We start from the raw sequence: 14,592 nt of genomic DNA, 5'->3' as shown, positions 1-14,592 counted from the left end.
TATTTGTCCAATGAATACCCGTTTATCATCTGCATGTAAGTTCTAGTATAATATATTTGTCCAATGAATACCCGTTTATCAACTGCATTTCTTCTTGGTGTAGCAATTTTAATGGCCAGTAGTGTTAAATGACGGCGCTCTACATCCACATCAGACGCTGGGATTGGGGTTTCTCGTAAGTGCTTCTGTGACCAGCCATTATGACGAATAAGGTGCACTGTACAAGAGCTGCCAACAGTGGACGCAATATCATTAACAGCTATGAAAAAAATAATCACTCTTGAAACTCAGCCCTGACGGACACTATTCAATACTATAAAGCAATCGAATAGGACATTAAGCACTAAACATTTAAAATGGCATGGCAATAGGAAGGACCGAAGCAAATGTGGAAGACGTCCACAAATGCCTCATGTGTGACACTGGTCGAAGATACAACGCTTCAAGCAGTGTCATAATTCTTCTTTTGATCGATAAAGATACCCATTATGTAGTGCACACACTAGGAAGTTTGTTGTTGGCCGATATGCGTTGTCAGTGGAGTGAAGTTATCAATGATAGAGTGTTACCTATCTCGTAAATCAACATTGATAGCGACTAAGGAGATGTGTGTATTCCAAGATACGGACAAGGCACCGGCTGATCAGGTACTCCAAGGTCTTTTCCATACAGGGGGCTATGTTGCTGCTCGGACATGCGTGATATTCATAGGCTTGAGCAGGCAGAACTGAAACTCCAAAAGTCGGTCAAATGTTGCGATTAAAAAATTAAATTTAAGAGGTCGTTGAAGATTCTTTTAGAGTTTCCCCTGATGTGCCACAACATAGTTCAACCAATGACGTCAAACCTTGTGTCCTGTCACGTGCCACACGCAATGTTGTCTCTAGCTCACACACTGAGAAAGAGTTGTAAACTTCACCGCTGGTAGCACAGAAGTCAACACCGCTCGTCTCGGCGATCACTCGATGTCGACGGAAAGTTGGATCCTGTCGGGCAGTCAATATAAATGCTGATTCAGCCACCTATAGATTTTACGGAGTCCGCAACGTCTTCAAATAGCACGCGCAGATTTTCATATTCTTTTTCGCTAAGCATAAACTGTTGGTCCTACAGAAAGAAATTAATGGACTTTTTTGCAGGAAATTTCATGTAGTTAAATTTTGACTGGCGAGGCGTTTACGCTAGTGCCCATAGTTTTCGAATTATTCAAGAGAAACTTACAAAAGTCAACTTCAAACGCGTTTTTCAGGAATATCTCGAAGACCATGGCCTCCAGCGACAACGTATCCCAGTAAAAAATTTAACTACACTAAATTTCGCTCAAGAATGTTTCCATTTTTCTGTACGACTAGTGGTTTACGTATAGCGAGTAAGAGAATGTGAAAATCTCCCACATGGCCCTGTGGGTTGCAAATGACCCATATGTAGGGGTACCTGAATCATCCTGTATGAGCAGAATGTCCGTCCATAGTCTGATCCACGTCTCCTTTGTTGGTCTTGAGAACATCATTCCTCATTAAAACAGCAATAGCGAATCTTTCACTTTTTCTCCGAAATCTTCGTGATTATCTCCCACACTTTCTACAGTTTAGTGGAACGATGACTGGAGTTCAGTATTGCTTGGCACGATCTCTTTTCGCTCTCTTTTGAAGTGCAGCGATATTTTATTGTCATGAACTGAAAGCTGAGAGGTTCTCAAGAAGTAGTCGGCACTTGAAACTCTGAAGCGGTGCACACCTCATTCTAGTAGTGATACAGAAGGAAGAGACAGGCCTTAGCTCTCCTGAACTAACAGTCGTGGAGGATGGAGCCAATCACGTGATCCACTCAACACTGTACGTCCTCACTAAGTTGAAGTACCGCCACCTAGCTGGACAGCATCCAGTTTGCATTACTGGTTACCACCGTGGCGGCTGTCTTTAGACGACCCCTTCTGGTAGATATGTCCAGATCGATAAATAGTTACTGACCTGAACGTCAATCACATTTCGCACAGAGTACAGTGTGCAAGCGTTGGATATCGTAACTACTGATAGACGCCGGGGAACGATTCTGTAGTAGCGAAAATGGGCATTGTCTGTTCTAGTTTTCGAAGACACAGATATTCTGCTAACTGCTCTCAACAATTTGAGTCCGTGGGCCAATGGTACTGAAGCTCCAAGTACGCTGTGAGCATTAAAATCCTCACATAGTACGAAAGGCATGGAGAGTAGTAGTTCCATGGCAACGAAAATCTCTGGGTGTGTCGTGTAAAGGAGAGAATGAGAGAGGGAGCATAATGAAGCTCTGTGCAACAGGAACATAGTAATTACAACTTCTTGTAGACTGATACTGATAGGGAGGCTGTGAGGAGTGGTATGTAACATCACACGAAGATTGCTCGCCTCTTTTGGCTCTAACTTCACTTTGGTCGTTACCCTGTGGGGGCTACAACAGCTCAGCACAGGGGTATTAGATAATTAAACTAGGTTTCTTGGAAACACAAGGTCTCATCTGTGCTAGAAGCCGGCTTTCCTCCACAAATGTCTTCGACTAATTTACGTTCCACCGAAAAATGTCAGCGAGACACTTGTACTTTCATCGTTCCTATTTTTCTGTTGTAAGTAGGCTGTTTATGTTTTCTTTATGTAAGTAGGCTGTTTAGGATTTCTTATTGGTAACGCCACCTCTGTATGAAAATCACTGGCTGTGCTGTGTGCAGTCTGTGGCTGCTTTGCATTGTTGTAATACTCGCCATTGTAGTGTTAGGCAGCTGGCTGTGAACAGCGCGTAGCGTTGCGCAGTTGGAGGTGAGCCGCCAGCAGTGGTGGATGTGGGGAGAGAGATGGCGGAGATTTGTAATTTGTCATGAACTGCTATATTTATATATGATGATATCAAGGTAAATACATTGTTTGTTCTCTATTAATATCTTTCATTTGCTAACTATCCCTATCAGTAGTTAGTGCCTTCCATAGTTTGAATCTTTTATTTAGCTGGCAGTAGTGGCGCTCGCTGTATTGCAGTAGCTTGAGCAGCGAAGATTTTTGTGAGGTAAGTGATTTGTGAAAGGTATAGTTTAATGTTAGTCAGGGCCATTCTTTTGCAGGGAATTTTGAAAGTCAGATTGCGTTGCGCTAACAAAATATTGTGTGTCAGGTTAAGCACAGCCATATATAAATTGTTCAAAGGGGACGTTTCATATGTCGACCCTTAGCCGAGGATACCTCACTGGAATCTTCTGATTTTTCTTGTAGTTTGTGTAATTAGTGTAGATTTTGTTTATTGCTAGCGCGTAATTGTAGAGAGAATCTCCTTTGTAGTTGTAGCCTTTCATTGTTGTACAGTAAAACAGTTGTGGCATGCATGTAGATTTGCACCAAGTATTTCGCAGCTGCGCTGGCAGTTAAGTAGACATTATTTCCATTGCTATGTTATTTTATTTTGCTCTTCAAATTGTGCTTTTCTGTGTTATCGTGTGAAATATTGTGACAATTATGGCGTGTGAAAAACGTAATACTAGGCTCCAAAGTAAACTGAGAAATGACAGTGAAGACGAAGGCAGTGTGTTAGCGCCGCAGAGTAATGAATTAACTAATGTTCAAAGTAGTAATTTGGTAATTGCGCATAGGGAAATGGAGCGGGCGGCAAACAATGGTGTAGACAGTGAAACAGGTAGTGAACAGGGAAGCGTTATCGATCGATTGGTCGGCAACAGCTCGCCTCAGGAATCGGGAATGACAGAACACAATATCGCAAATACTGTAGATTCAGGTTTTGGGTCATCACCGTTTTCTCAAATAAGTCAAGACACATTTTCTGCTTGTCAAAATGTGAATGTTGCCGGTGCAAATGCACTGCCGAAAAGCGTAGAGAAACAGATTCCAGACACTAATACATTATTATTGCAATTAATGCAACAAATGGAACAAAATCAGAGACAAATGGGACAAAATCTTAAAAAGTTAGACACAGTGGAACAAAATCTTAAAAAGTTAGACACAGTGGAACAAAATCTTAAAAAGTTAGACACAATGGAACAACACCAGAGACAAACACAGCAACAGTTAGACGCAATGGAACAAAATCTTCACACCACGCTTGAACAAACACGTGAAGATTTAACTACTGAGTTACATAACATTGAATCGAAATGTCAAAAAGTCTGTAATGACGTAAAAACACAAATTTGTGAGCATTTTCAACCTATTTTTTCGCGGCATGAAAATGCATTACAGAATCACGAAGCAGCCATAAAAGAACTGCAAACCATTGTTCATGAAAATCATGAGACCTTGTGGGCTAAAATTGACTCAGTTGCATCTACTGATTCGGTTACGCAACTTGCAAAAACTCAGGAAAACTTTAAGGACACAGTAGATATTCTGCAACTTGGTTCAGAAAAACACACTGAAGAAATAAGTACACTATCGGAGAAAGTAGCCGAACTTTCGGATCAGGTCACTAACTTATCTACAAAGGTAGATGATGATCTGAATGACACAAGACCCGTAGCCTTCACTGACACAGAAGAGTATGAACAAATTAGAAAATTCAAACAAAATCAGAATCAAATTAATACACAACACCAAAGAGAAATCCGGGAAGTACAAGATCAGCTGACACAGGTAATACAAGAATTACGTATTTCAGAGGACACTCGCGCTCCAACACGGGAAGAGGGACTTAGAAACACGGAAAAGCCGCAAAATAATAACACAGGGCATTTCGGAAGTTATGAAAGAAATTGGCAATGTGCACCGAATTTTGAGATGGAACGGCCGACACGACCTAACAATGACCGATATGCGACTCGCCGACATGACGATTTTGACTATAAGCTGTTCATTACTACACGTAAATTCAAAACATTTAAGAATTCTGGCAACGACATTCATCCACAAGCATGGCTCCATCAATTCTCTCATTGTTTTCCTCCCAACTGGTCGTTGGAACACAGATTAGAATTTATGTGTGGCTACTTAGAGAATGAACCAGCTGTAAGAATGCGATCGGTCATTCACGATTGCCACAGTGAAGGAGAATTTTACCATGCCTTCCTCTCAGTGTATTGGTCTCAAGCCACACAAGACCACGTAAAACATGGTATCATAATGATGAAACATTTCGAACAATCTGAATTCTCCAGTCTTGTGAAATATTTTGAAGACATGTTGCACAAGAATCAGTACCTGTCAAACCCATACAGCCCCTCAGAACTCATCCGCATTTGCTTAATCAAATTACCTGAACATTTACGGCATATTATTTTAGCAGGACGTTGCAAAGACGACATTGAAGCTTTTCAGAGACTGTTACAAGAACTGGAAAGTGACACTGACAATCGCGGAACGCAGGAGCACAACAATTACAGATCACATCAGTCGCAATTCCGCGATGAAAGAAACAATAACCGGACACGACTGGTCTATTCTTACAACGCAAATCGTGACCAAAATAGACACCACCCGTACGACAACCGTTGGCAGAGTAATAATAGTTACAGAGAAAGATCGCATTTCCGTAGTAATGACTATCACAGAGACAATCAGAGAAACAGACAATATGGGAACCAAAACAAGTATTATCAAGGGAGGCAGAATAACTTCAGACGCAACAGTTCGGCGCAGAGTTACGATTCAGGGAGAAATTCTCCACCACATGACCGACAAACAAGAAACTATGTAAACTACCGACAAAACGACAGACGTGAATTTCATCAGAACTGGCGGGACTCTAACAGAGCTGGGCCCTCTCGGCAAGGCGAATTTGTAGAAGTTAGGTCTCCTAATCCCAATAACGACGCGCGCCAACAAAGAGACAGACAATGACGCACCGCAGGCAGCCGCGTGCGCCGGCTGGCTCAGAGAAAAATAACAAAGACGCGAACCTTGAGAAAAGATTTAGCATTCCTTACCGACGTGTAAAACATGACAATTGCTTTGCAGTTGAAAGTCTGCGTACTAGGAAGAGTAAAGGTTTACACCACATTTCACATGTAAAACCGTTTATTGAAAGATAATCTGCTTTTTAACTTAGTCTTTGTCATAAAATTTTTCGCTTCACATTACTAATATGCTTTGTCAGACATAGAATCTGTTAACATACAACAACGTTTGAAGTTAAATATCCAATCAAGAACCAAGAGAACTTACTTAAACAGAAATGACGAATGCATTGTTATAGGGAACAGACGTCACAGTGTTATTGTGTGTGTACATTCTTGTTTGTTAGTTACATGATTACGTAACGACTATAAGGCTTACATACTTAGAACATATACTGGTACTGCTAATGAGATTTTAATGCAACATTTTGGTTTACTTGAAAATACATTCTGAATTTAAAGTGCTTTCTGGGAGATACCAGATGACACAGAGGTTAGTTATGTGACAGCTACACGATTTTTATCACGACGCTACTAATGAGTGACAATTTACAATGTTGCTTTTGCGGTGTATCTGTTTTATTTCTGCACAGTTTTTCTGTTTTATTCTGCAAAGTAAAACATGTTTTAGTAGTAACTTTTGTGGTATAGCTACAATGAGATTGCCTTTTCCGTAGCACAACAATACGTTACAGCACAGTACTTTCTTCATCATGGCAATAAGCGTAATAACTAAGATATCTATACATAAAGCATTTCACTTTTGTTTATCATGAGGTAAGTACATTGACTTCTGCAGAACTTAGCTTTCGGAGGACGATAAGTACGACACTTCCACAGAATTATCTTACAGCAAGACGCACATTTAGCGCTACAGGACACGCATTTGAGTGATTAATTTTGTACTTAAAACATTTATTTTTTAAAGATATTTGAAGTACAATGATACAAAGGTTTTCAGTGATACATTTCATTTCATTGCTGTAATCTGTAACACCTGAGGGTATAATTACATTAATCCTCAGGGGGGTACATGCTTACTTTGTGTACCATGTGTGTGGCAACCACAAGGAACCCTAGCTAATATGGTATTTGCTTATACAACTTTACACATCGGTACCATATTTCTCTAACACACAAATTACACAGCTATCTGATCATTTAACTGAGAGATAAACATGTTTTTTACTACGTCAGTGACACATGTTTACGTAATTACACCGTTGGATAACTTCACACTTACGAAATTGTATTTTGTCTGTACTGTGTAAACTGTTCATATTTTTTTGGAACCATTGTGATACTATGAGAGCTTTGAATGACGTATTTGGTATGGATTCATGATTTTTAAAGTACGTTTGAGGCAGATGACACTTTTGACATGAGCAGAGAATTTTTTTTAATTATGGGAGGAAGCTACGACGATTTTGAGATTTGACTGAGGTGTTATGATGTTATTTTTACGACGACGATGTGTATTATGCTGCTGAGGTATGTTTATGATTAATAGGCTGATGCTATATGAGTTATTTGATTATGATACTTATCTGTTATGATGCAATATTGAAGAAGTGTCGACGAATAAGGTAAGGAGTAATGAATAGTGGTTAGGGACGCTGACTTGTGAAAAAGGATGTTGGAAACCGATAACCGTACTTTAAGAGTTATGAAATGTGTGTGTAAATGCGTGACTGTATCACAATGCCGACGAAATTTTTTTGGACACTGTTATATTCATAGGATTTTGTTTCTACACACTTGCAACGCAAATTCTCGACCCGTGAAATTTTGTATATGAGACTGTCTCTGTAGCGGAAACTGCTATCGTAAATATTTCCATAAGAAAGTGACCACCTGCACGTGCGTCGTCGGCACACAGCTGTGTCAGACACCTGGAGAACTAGCCATTAGGGTGTGCCTTTCCGGAAGCCTATACCCCCGCTAATGACATTCCTTTGTAGAGGGCATCGCTAATGCGACACGCTCGTTACTTGAAAACGTATGATTTTTGTAATGCGTTGTGGGCACACAGCTGTGTCAAACACCTGGAGAACAAGCCATTAGGGTGTGCCTTTCATCGCTAATGCGACACCTTTGTTACTTGAAAACATATGATTACTCGCACTTTGTGCTAATTATTGAAATGCTTATGAATTGATGGGAAATATTCGTACATCTGCACACCTGATTATGACAAGTGTCTTTCTCCGAGAGTTGAGTCCTACTGACTTACGAAATGCCACATGACTATTGAATGATATTTTTATGCTTTGCTTTTCATAGTTGCTTATTTCATTAAATATCTGGTTTCCAGCTGTGTTGCAGCATTAGTTTTATAAAATAAACTTAGATGCATTTGCTAATGTGAACTCTTTCTGTCAACAGATCTATTAAATAATTATTTTATGATCCACATTCTTTAAAAAAGGAGCACTTGGAAAGGAAAGAACAATAAGAAGGAACTAGTAACAGTAACACATAATTTTCTTTTCAAGTGCATGGTAATATTTTTTTTACAATAAGTTGTTATGGTGCACCACTTTAATTACATAGACATTAAGATGTGAATAGACATTTCTCTTGTCTGCATTGTCGTTTTTACTGTAATATTTTTTCGGCTTGATCTATGTCATGTTTAGGTATAAGTTGCTGCTGTTTGCCAGGCATAGTGTTATTGAATTTGACTTTTGCTAATTTATGCTGCTAGCTTTGCCAATTTGCATTTTTTGCATTGCTGTTTGTGTTGATTTGTTATGTGATGCTGCATTGCCTCGTCCCTCAGTTTAGCATCTGAGCTCAGTAGATTTAAGTTAGCTTAAGAGGGGTAGACTATATAAGAAACTGACTATGGAGAGTAGGTAAAGAATGCGTTACGAAGTTATATCAAACAGACTTGGGCCAAAATGAGTATTGTGCACTGAGAAATAATTATATTGAAAAAAATATGAATAGAATACAGAAAGCAGGTATAGATAGGACTTTTTGGGAATAATGTTGAATGAAGGGAGATCTCCAAGAAGTAAAGAAAGTTTTGTTTGCAAATACTGCAGTACAACAAACCCTGTCCTTTCCTTTTGTATTATCCCACTATATGTTTGTGTACCCTTGTGTATTTGTTTTCTTCCTGTCTCTGTGTAGTTTCATAGAATTTTTTTTTCTTTTAATATTAAGCTACATTCACTATGATGAGGAATACTGTTATCCTCGAATATAATTGGCATTAATAATATGATATTTACCTTATAAATATGCTTACACATTATTTATTCTGTTTTGTTTTAATGCTCATGTGTGAAATTGATGTTTCAAAAGTTATTCTGATCTTTTATGTATTTACTAATGTCATAATTCCTGTAACACTGATGTATATGTTATTTCGATTCTTTTGTAAAGCCTGTATTACAAATGTTATCTGCATTGTTATGTTCTTTAATTATGTATTTTGTATCTTTGTAATTGTATTCTTATGTTATATAATTGTAATTGACGCCAGTTAATCAAATTAAGTAACTTGTAAGCATTCATTTCACTGCACACTTTTCTGTTGGTCATAGTATATGCACAATATGTGAGAAGTTGGGACTGTTAGTGTTTGCACGTGTGTTAATAATTCTGCAAGGGACTGGATAACAGCATTGCTGGTTCTAAGGACAATTCCAAAAACTTTGTGAGTGCACAAGTGGTGGTTTATGGACTTGCTATATTATCTGCAAGACTCTTCAATGGTGATTGTGCACCTGCACAGTCACAACATATGGCTGCTGGCTATCTCTAGAAGGACTACAGTGGGTCTGCATCTTTGATGACTCACCAGTACCATTATCTCTACAAGGACTACAGTGGGTCTACATCTTTGATGATCCATCAATACCATTATCTCTACAAGGACTACAGTGGATCTGCTCTGTGATGAACTACCTACCAATATTCGTCAGAACTTCGAATGACTCTGCTGTGGGTTTGCTCTGTTGTGGCCCATTACCTGTCAGCATGTCAAGAGTCAGCACTGTCTTTCCGTTGGAAGGACAACACTACTTCTTCAAGACTGCATGGAAATCCACTACTTCCATGTGCATTTTCTTCTACTGCTCAGACTTTGAGAAAAACACTACTATTTTACCGTAATGAACGATCAAGACTGTCTTTATGGACTGTGAGAAAATTTGAGCTTTTGACCAACATTGTATCAATAAGTGCGTGCATTTGATTTCTTTGTTATTGTAATTATGAAAAATTTTTGTCAAATCTGTATTGGCCAGTGCCCAACACCATTTGTAAAAATTTTTTGTGGGGAGCATGGGGGCTATGTAAGTAGGCTGTTTATGTTTTCTTTATGTAAGTAGGCTGTTTAGGATTTCTTATTGGTAACGCCACCTCTGTATGAAAATCACTGGCTGTGCTGTGTGCAGTCTGTGGCTGCTTTGCATTGTTGTAATACTCGCCATTGTAGTGTTAGGCAGCTGGCTGTGAACAGCGCGTAGCGTTGCGCAGTTGGAGGTGAGCCGCCAGCAGTGGTGGATGTGGGGAGAGAGATGGCGGAGATTTGTAATTTGTCATGAACTGCTATATTTATATATGATGATATCAAGGTAAATACATTGTTTGTTCTCTATTAATATCTTTCATTTGCTAACTATCCCTATCAGTAGTTAGTGCCTTCCATAGTTTGAATCTTTTATTTAGCTGGCAGTAGTGGCGCTCGCTGTATTGCAGTAGCTTGAGCAGCGAAGATTTTTGTGAGGTAAGTGATTTGTGAAAGGTATAGTTTAATGTTAGTCAGGGCCATTCTTTTGCAGGGAATTTTGAAAGTCAGATTGCGTTGCGCTAACAAAATATTGTGTGTCAGGTTAAGCACAGCCATATATAAATTGTTCAAAGGGGACGTTTCACTGTTGATGGGAGCATTTTGCGAAATAAGATGATTTGTTTGAGTAGAATCTTGGTTCCTTCACGTACTATTCAGTGTTTATAACATCGGCAGTTTCATTAAATTTTCCACACATAAAAGTTCAGAATAATGTGATGGCTCCAATTTGTCGCTTACACAGCATTCAGCTTTGTGTGCCTGGATGGATTGGCATGTAATGTGTGGACTGCGTTTGTCTGTAGGCTTTGCTTGTTGCATGGAGTAAGTAAATGCCTTTACAGCAACTCCATCAGTGTAAGGGAACTTGTGTGTGCAGTCGTTTGCGGCAGCTTCTTCTGGGATTGCGTTGGTGAACTCCTTTCCTGAGACGTTCTTTTGGCCATTGAAGTAAATGGACTTCGACAGGATTGTGGTTCCAGACCTACTTGAACATCCAGACACCCCCAAAACATACATTTTTCGTATTAGGTGCATTGTGCTGCCATCTACTGCCAGGTGTTCCATATCAGAGACGTCATTAGTAATTAGACATCGTGAGAGAGTAGAGTGGGGGGGTTCCGGGGAACTCACGGACTTCGAACGTGGTCAGGTGATTGGGTGTCACTTGTGTCATACGTCTGTACGCGAGATTTCCATACTCCTTAACATCCCTAGATCCACTGTTTCCAGAGTGACAGTGACGTGAAAACGTGGAGGGACACGTGCAGCACTAAAGCTTACAGCCGACCTCAATTGTTGACTGACAGAGACCGTCGATAGTTGAAGAGGGTCGTAATGTGTAATAGGCAGACATCTATCCACACCATCACAAAGGAATTCCAAATTGCATCAGAATCCACTGTAAGTACTATGACAGTTAAGCGGGAGGTGAGAAAACTTGGATTTCATGGTCGAGCAGCTGCTCACAAGCCACACATCTGCCTGTAAATGCCAAACGACGCCTCGCTTGGTGTAAGGAGCGTAAACATTGGACGATTGAACAGTGGAAAAACGCTGTGTGGAGTGACGATTCAGGGTACACAATATGGCGATCCGATGGCAGGGTTTGGGTTGCTTCCCACTGTTGAAGATCAATTCGGGGATTGCAACTGCATCTTTCAACACGATCGACCACATGTTCATAAAGCACGGCATATGGCGGAGTGGTTACACGACAATAACACCCCTGTAATGGAATGGCCTGCACAGAGTCCTGACCTGAATCCTACAGAACACTTTTGAGATGTTTTGGAACACCGACTTCATGCCAGGCCTCACCGACCGACATAGATACCTCTCCTCAGTGCAGCACTCCGTGAAGAATGGGCTGCAATTCCCCACGAAACCTTCCAGCACCTGATTGAACGTATGCCAACGTATGTCATCAATGCTAAGTGTGGGCCAACACCATATTGAATTCCAGCATTAACGTTGGAGGGCGCCACGAACTTGTCAGACTTTTTGAGCCGGGTGTCCGGATACTTTTGATCACATAGTGTAGGTAGGATGCTTGTTGCTTCAATCTCCTGAATGTTCATTTCACCCAGGCCTGCGTTTGCATTTAACACAGAATAAGGGAGATAAAAAACTAGTCCTAACTACATATGCATCTTTTCCAGATTTTGAACAAATTGCCCTTCTGCTGCTTATTGTTACAGCGCGTCTGTGGTCAGTTCGGATCATATGCTCTCACTTTTAATCGCAAATCCCAGTCACGCCATAATATTACCAACAACAACAACAACAACAAATGGTTCAAATGGCTCTGAGCACTATGGGACTTAACATCTGAGGTCATCAGTCCCCTAGAACTTAAACTTAACTAACCTAAGGACATCACACACATCCAAGGCCGAGGCAGGATTCGAACCTGCGACCGTAGCGGTCGCGTGGTTCCGAACTGAAGCGCCTAGAACCGCTCGCCCACACCGGCCACAGTCCTAGCAAAATTCCTATAGAATCATCATATCTATATGCATGCGACCTCTGCATGATAAGAACCCAACCTGCCCCCCTCCTCATTACTAGAATGTAGGGTGATCTACAATTCACTCACAACTGAATGTTTGGGTAGCACATTTGCTTCCTGTATCTGTTCAGCTTGCTGTTGTGTAGATGTTTCCCCCAGAAGTGTTCCTGTACCCACTGACCGGACAGATTTTATTCTGCCTGCATCCTTTGTTGTAGATAAAAGCTTTAACAGGACGAGATTTCAAAAGATATATAGTCTTTAAGTTTGCCTTCATTGGGGGAACATTGAATTCTTTCAGCAATACGCGAAAGAAACACAGCGGATAACAATGAACCCTATCTTCCTGCTTTTAGAAGGACTGCTGTCAAACTTGATCTATGGCTGAGAGCTCATTTTTATGTTCTGGCAGGTCAACCTCTCAACTCGACTGGGTACGTCAACTGGGACGAAGAAGCAGACACCAGCGATAGCGATGAATTGTGCGGCGCTGTGTGGTTCACAGGGGAGATCGTGAACGTCAGCTGTAGCGACGATTATACGTTTATCTGTGAGCTGTCAGCGTAGCCACTGCAACTGTACGAAACTTAACATGCCTGCCGCTGACAGATTTTGTGGTACCAATTTTTGTAAACATGTTTGTAAAATAAATGAACTGTAATATCTGAACAATATGTAACAAGAACAGTGAACGAAGTGTAAGCCAGCAGTTACAACTACTTGATGTTTTTATTGTGTCTTCTGTTGATCCTGCAGGACACAAAGAGGCCTCTTGAATATTACCCACTGCGCCCTAACATTGAGTACATTGTCTAGTTCACTATCATGCTTCATAAACGCAACTGCCTTCAGGATATTAAACCGTTTCGCACAGCATACTATAAACTCGTCTGGCCGGACGGGGTAGCCGAGCGGTTCTAGGCGCTACAGTCTGGACCCGCGCGACCGCTACGGTCGCAGGTTCGAATCCTGCCTCGGGCATGGATATGTGTGGTGTACACTGGAATAATCTTGTGGTGTTTGTGTAAAATATTACAAAAATCACATTTAAAAAATGATAGACGTTCTAGCTATCTCCAAAGAGAAGAAGGCTTTAAATACCCGAAGTATAGAGCTGCTTTCAGTTTCGTATAAAAATTTAATATTTTTTAAATCGCTTTCTAAACGGTAAGCTTTTCGAAAAATCTAAAAGGGCCTCTGTATAATAATTTACTACGTCAACGATCGGTTATATGTATAAAAAATATTCACATTACCGGTTTCTGCAATTAGTAACCATCATCAGATCTGCTTAATCCACAAAAAGCTTCCTGCAAACAAAGAAATACTGTTAGGCATTTTAAACATTAAAAGATGCATCCATTAGGAGAAATTTTTATGAAAGATGTGTATATCAGAGAAATGTCAGTTTGTTTTCGTAGGTTTCAGAGTTTATTTGGAATGCTTACTTTTCTGAGCATCACTGCATGCCGAACACATGAGTGATACAGATTCTTTGTTTACAAGAGGCTGTCATTTATTGAGTAGGGCGCGGGTGAGCGAAGGAGACGTCCAGAGAACGGGAGGGTTTATTGTCATGGCAGAGTGAGGAGCTGAGATGGTGGATGTACCGCACAGAGATTTCTTTTCTTCTTTTGAGATATTCCATGATGCGTAACTGAGGACAGAGGATGATTTGATATGACGATACAGAGAGACTGCTCAGTTGAAAGAAAAGGTAAATTCCATTGAATTTATTTTGGTGCAAGCGCGAGGTGAGTAATTATTTTAGAGTAAAGATTTCTATGTGTTTAACAATACACTGATAAGTCAAAACACACTGCCCACGGCGACATTGGATGCTGCCTGGTGACGTCGAGGGCACATTACGCGATATCAGAACTATATAAGCGGAGCAGGCTCCGACGGGGA

At 40.4% G+C, this 14,592-nt stretch overlaps 1 protein-coding gene across 1 annotated transcript in view; it reads left to right on the top strand.

Annotated features, from left to right (window-relative positions):
• The window catches only part of LOC124777547 (hemolymph lipopolysaccharide-binding protein-like), a 32,405-nt gene extending 19,005 nt beyond the window's left edge, over positions 1-13,400 (top strand). Inside the window, exon 5 of the mRNA XM_047253004.1 lies at positions 13,094-13,400. Within this exon, the coding sequence (XP_047108960.1) occupies positions 13,094-13,248 (155 nt within the window). The 3' untranslated portion in view covers positions 13,249-13,400. The remainder of the gene's footprint in view (positions 1-13,093) is intronic.
• Positions 13,401-14,592: the final 1,192 nt, after the last annotated feature.

This window comes from Schistocerca piceifrons, chromosome 2, assembly GCF_021461385.2.
Source record: "Schistocerca piceifrons isolate TAMUIC-IGC-003096 chromosome 2, iqSchPice1.1, whole genome shotgun sequence".
Classification (NCBI taxonomy): domain Eukaryota; kingdom Metazoa; phylum Arthropoda; class Insecta; order Orthoptera; family Acrididae; genus Schistocerca; species Schistocerca piceifrons.
Note: the sequence above shows the minus strand (reverse complement) of the source record. Positions and strands in the feature narration are given on the sequence as shown.